Here is a 6,009-nt window from a genome sequence, read left to right on the forward strand (position 1 = left end):
CCTTAAATAAAATTAACATTATACATAAATTTTATCGCATTGAAGAAAACAAAATTTATGAATATAGAGAAAGGAAACGAGTGAAAAAAAGCTTAACATATATATGAATGCATTTTCTAATTAATTGACGGTACTTATTTTATAATATTACAAAATAAATAAAAACTTTAAGAGTTACATCACTTTGAGTCATTATTGTAAATCCTATATATATTACTGTTGGATGTTACCTCTTCCGCAGTATTTAACATTTTTATTTTGAATAATAAATTTTTTCAAAGGTTAAAAACGTTTTTTTTATCTAAAGGTATTTTTATTAAAAAATCTAAAGTCTACAATTTTTAAGTCTTTTATTAAATAAATTATGTTAGATTCTTCGAATAGACATATTAAAAATAATTTGTAGGTAATCTGAAAAATTTAGAAAGAATAAATCATAAATCAATTCATGAAAAATATTCGACGTAATCTCTAATACAAAACCTTAAACTATGAGACTTGTGAGTCTCTTTCTAATTATATGTTGCTTATCTTCTTTACCTTTACTTAATTAGAATTCAACTCCATATATTAAATTTTTCATAGCTTATATACTATTAAAAAAACTCATATTTCCTTTCAATTTTGTTTTGAAATTTTTTTTGTAAGAAATATTTATAAATTTTGTTATGAAAAAAATTTTACAGGAAATTGCTACCAATTTTTTTTAAAATGTTTTGTATAAAACACTTTTCGCAATAAATTTTGTAGGAAATAGTTACCCACGAAGGAATTACCTACCAATTAAAATTCTTAAAAAAAATAGCAGAAAAAAATCTTTTCTTGTAAATTTTTTTAACAAATTTGTAAGAAAATTCCCATGTAATATGAAAATTTTTAGTAGTGATATATATATATATATATATATATATATATATATATATATATATATATATATATATATATATTTAATGACGTCACACAAAAGAGTATCTCTCTATTTTTAATATCCAAAGTAATTAAAGTGCTTGTACAAATTAATTCTTAATAAATAACCAATTATTTTCACTTTAATTTTCTTAAAAACTTAAAATGGAGATTTAGTGGGAAATCAATAATATAGCATTCAAAATTGAACCTCAAATGTTGGATTTGGATTTTCTATTGAGTTTTCTATTCTTATTATGTTTTCAAAATACATTGATGAATATTGATTTTAAAATATCAACATAATATATATTTAATGTTTAATAGAACACAAAACCAAAATATTGAGTAGAGAATCCGGAATGGTAGAGTTGTATTTTAAGAAAAGAATTATGTTTTCAAATTTATAACTCACATCAAACAAAGTAGAAAGAAATAGCAATTCTAGCTCTAGCATATGTGCATATTCATTTTCTTTCATTATAACTGAATTATCAAGATTAGTTTATAGTAGATAAATTAATATAAATCTCACTTTATAAATCCATTTTGTGGATTAAAATAAGTTTAAAGTTTATTTTTTAATATGATATTAAAATTTATAAGGTGAGTTAAGTTTAAAATTCAAATCTTAATATGTAAGTTTTATTAACATATATATGATTTTATCACTGACATTCAAGCCATTACGAAATATTCAAATCCTAATAGGAGTTTTAATTCATTGATTATGAATTTAGTAAGAGTTTATTTAAGATGTTCAAACTTTGCCTCTCTATTTTCTTCTCTTCCTCTCTCAAACACACAACACGCACATGAATATACATTTCATCTCCCAATCATTTATATTTGTACCAGCAGGGATGCATGATGAAGGTGAAGGTTGGAAAGAAAAGCATATATAGAATTACAAGGTGAGAAATGGCATGATTGAAGGTGCAGAAGAAAGAGGAAGTTTTGTCGAAGTATGATTGGGAGATGAGAAGTTTGTGGGGAAGGTGGAACGTGGTCCCAAAGATGTGAGATGCGGGAAGGTTGAATTATTACTTTGAAAAATTATACTCTGAATTATATTTTTTTATTCTCATTTTTGATTTTCTGACATAATTTAGTGTGAATTATTAAATTTTTTTTTTAAAAATAATGATACATTAATTAATATTAACTCACATCAATAAATCATAATATCATTTTTCTATTATCTTGGTGATAAAATATGACTATGTCTCTCTACAAGAGAAACCTAGAGAGCCCCACTTTATCACCTGTTTCCTTAACATCTTTCTCTATCTGCTCTCTGTACTCTCCAAAAGTAAACTTTCTGTACACTGCTCGCTTCATGTGGCTCTCTATCACTGCATCTTTTCTAGGGTTATAGAAATATGCCACTGAGAACCTCTCTTCCTTCACACCTCCCACCACCTGGTGTTTAGCACTTATGTACATGTCATTGCTCACTGCCTGCATATTTAATAACTTCACTTAATTACATATCTTATATATATCAACACTTATAATTATATAATCACATAATGTATTCAGTGGCAAAAGTTTTTTTTTTTTCTGAAAATTACCGAAATGGAACAGATTTTAATAAAATTATGAAAGTGAGTAAGTGGTGTCAAACATATACGATTTTATAATAAAAAAGTTGTGTTAAGAAGATGCAATTTTAATTTAAAACATTTTAAACTAAAATTGTGTCTATTTGATACGAATTTTATCAAAATTGAATTAAATTTGTGTCAATTTGACACAATTTCAAATTTAAAAGTATTTGGAATTAAAATTGTGTCACCTTAATATAATTTAATGCGAATTCTATTAAAATAAAAATTATCTCAATTTGATACGATTTCAATTTTAAAAATATTTTGAATTAAAGTCGTGTCATCTTGAAGTCATGTCATATTAACATGACTTATCTTATTTATTTATTTCGAAATCTACTTTATTTTGGTATTTTTGAAAATAAAAATTGCATTATATTGGAGTAATTTGGTACTTTAGATTGTTGTTGAGGCAGTTAGGCATAAAGATTAGTTTTTTGACTTTAGCCAGTAGCTAGTGGGTTCATTCTGTGAACATCTTGTCATGGACTCATCTTTAATTTCTTAATCCACTCTCCTTCTTTTTATCCTTTTTTCGTGCTTATATCATTGATGTAGATTAGGCCCATATTTGTCCACCTTGGTCTGCTGGTAGATCTTCATTGGTTAGTAACAAATTCAAAGGGAGGCAAAACCTGTGTTTCAAAATTATTATGTGCATTCTAAAATTTATCTCATCACTCTCAGCAGATATTATAATTTCTGCAAAGGACCCACAGACATGAGTTGAAATAACCCAGAATATATATCACATCCACATTTTTTACCTAATACAATCCTTCTTTGCGAGGTCATTAATCATTTTCGTGTATTCTTTTTCTTCCACATATTTCCTTTCTTGTGGAATAGTCTCTTCTGCATTTTAAGGATCATATACTGCACCATCTTTCTTCTTAAGGAATTAGATTTTGATTGATGTAACTTTAATTTGTTCAATTATCTTTAAATCTGTATGTTCAGTGACTGACCCAGTGATCCTATATGAAAACAAGATACCTATTCTGCTAATGATTCTTTGCATTGCACAGAGATAATTATTACATCTTTTAATTAGTTCCCATATTCGACCGATCCTTCATACATACTCAACCACAAAATATCCTTCATATAGTTAGATTCTCTAATACGTATGTTGGATTAGATTCAACTCTGAACTAATCGCTTAAACTGAAAAGTTATGCGAAAGGTGATTGATATAAGAAAAGTAAATGGAGGAAATTTCGAATTGTTATATATTGCCTTGGGAAATAATACCCCTTTTGAAAAATACTCTTTACCCGTACTGATTAATTCCATTACTATCTCCATCATAGCTTACTAATTAGGGTTTTTGATTTTTAATTAGTAAAACCTGAGATATTTTTATAAGTTCCAGACTTAAAAGTTGATTACGAAATTAATCTTAAAGTCTCTCTCAAAGTTATTGTGAAGTCAAGACTTTTCTCCAATCCCATAAGCCATTTCACAAGTATTAAGTTTGTGGATTGTTTTCTTATATGATGATTAGTTTTGACGTTTTTATTTATGAAAATGAAGTAAGAATGGTGAGATCATTACCTGGAATAAATCACCAATATTAACCACAAGTGCTTGAGGGTTAGGTTTGACACTAATCCACTTTCCATCTTTCATCAATTGCAACCCCCCAATCTGGTCCTGGTTCAGTATGGTGAGGAAACTAGAATCAGTGTGAGGTAAGAGGCCAAACACCCTTGAATGGAGTGGACATGGTGGATATCTGTTCAACCGAAGAAAGCAAGTGTGTGCTGAACAATTCTCTTGGAAATAACTGAACTTGATGTTCACTTTCTGAGCAAGGATTTGCACTAATCTTTCTGCCAGTGGGGTAACCGCAGATGCAAAAGCCTCAATACTTGATCTGCATATTCAGCATCACAATTTAGTTATTAGAACAATTGTACATCATCAGAAAGTAAACAAGAGAAACTGCAAAGACAATTCGGTGGTCCTCAAAGGTTGTAAAATAATTCACCACTCCAAATCAAAGGTACATAAAGAAACGTTTGGTACCTTCAATTGTTGCCTCAAGTACATGCAATAATAAACTTTATGTGCAAAAAGGCAGCCACCATCATTTTCTTCAACCAAGGAAAAAAAAAACAAACTTTACAACAGATCTACATTAATTCTACAATGATTTATCGTTTGGATAGTGCATGTTGTTAAGATATTAGAAAAATGATAGATTATATCCAGTCAAATAGGTCAACCAGAAGAAAGCATCCACACCTTCAGGTTTTGCAGAGATTCTAAATAGTTTGATCATAACCTTGAAACTCAGATAAACAAACATAACACATGTACTACTGTTTGAGTCACAATTTTCTTTATTGAAAAGCCTATAGTTGACTGAAGTTATTCCTCGGCATGTGCTAAAATCACAGAAAAGAGAATGAATGTCAAAACTTTAAACCAAACCCCACATTAATTCAGGCTCATATATCTTTACTGTTCCATGTTCTGCAGCATGCTGTGACCCTAACATGCACTTTCTTTCTGAACAAGAATTTGAGAAGAATTAACAATGCAGTGTTTACATAGATATATATATATATACCTGAGACTTTGGTGCTGGTCCTCCATCCTTGCTATATCTGGAAGAAACAAGTGGAAAGCTTCAGACCATGAAATTTGGGTGAGGTTTGTGGCAGATGGGTTGCCCCACCTGTAACTTCTGGGAGGTAAATTCAAGAAATTTTCTCGGGATTTTTCTGCAAAAGAGTTGCGGAACACTTCCATTTGCTCATGCCTCAGATTCTGAAGCAGCTCTTGCGAAACACCGTGATTCACAACCTGGAAAAAACCCCACGTTCTCGCAGCTTCACTCATTTCTTTCATGCACTCCTCCCTCTCGTCATGGTCGAGGCTTAACCGGCTTAGATCGATCAGAGGAAGCTCACACCACTCGGATTTGTCGTTTCTGATGCCACCAACACCATCACCGTCATCATCACCATGCGAGTTTTGAAGAAGGAGGGGCTTGTAGACATCCAAAAATGGAGGTTCGTAATCCATTTGAGATAGATTGAGTGCTCCAAATACTTTGAATTATCCTTTCAAAAACCGAACTTGCTCATATATTCTGTTAGAAATATGAATGGGAATTGCTTACGCGTGTCAAGAGTCTGCTGCTTCACCTGTGTATCTTCTAGGTATGCTTAAATACACTTTCCATACACAAAAAAACAAAATACATTTAATGTATAAGTATCAATAATTACAAAAAATAGAATATAATATATATATATATATAAGTAAAGTAATTACATTTTAATTTTTACTTTGTAATCTAAATCTAGTTATTTTATAAATTAAAATAATTATTTATCATTTTAATAATTACTTTTTATCATAAAAATATTATTTGTCATAAAAAATATTTAATAATAAAAAGTTGTACAAATTATTTATTTTTATAATGATTTTTTAATAAAAAATGTACACATGATGGAGCAAACCAATCATTATATAG

General features: G+C 29.2%; 1 protein-coding gene across 1 annotated transcript; it reads right to left on the minus strand.

Annotated features, from left to right (window-relative positions):
• Window positions 1-2,136: 2,136 nt before the first annotated feature.
• On the minus strand, window positions 2,137-5,597 carry LOC114186285 (gibberellin 2-beta-dioxygenase 8-like). Its single transcript, XM_028074342.1, has 3 exons — window positions 5,095-5,597; window positions 4,074-4,395; window positions 2,137-2,367 (listed from the first exon to the last, which is right to left on the minus strand). The coding sequence occupies exons 1-3, from the start codon at window positions 5,550-5,552 to the stop codon at window positions 2,137-2,139; spliced, it is 1,011 nt and encodes a 336-aa protein (XP_027930143.1). The 5' UTR covers window positions 5,553-5,597.
• Between the last annotated feature and the right edge of the window lie 412 nt (window positions 5,598-6,009).

The sequence above is a fragment of the Vigna unguiculata genome, chromosome 5 (assembly GCF_004118075.2).
Source record: "Vigna unguiculata cultivar IT97K-499-35 chromosome 5, ASM411807v1, whole genome shotgun sequence".
In the NCBI taxonomy this organism is placed as follows: domain Eukaryota; kingdom Viridiplantae; phylum Streptophyta; class Magnoliopsida; order Fabales; family Fabaceae; genus Vigna; species Vigna unguiculata.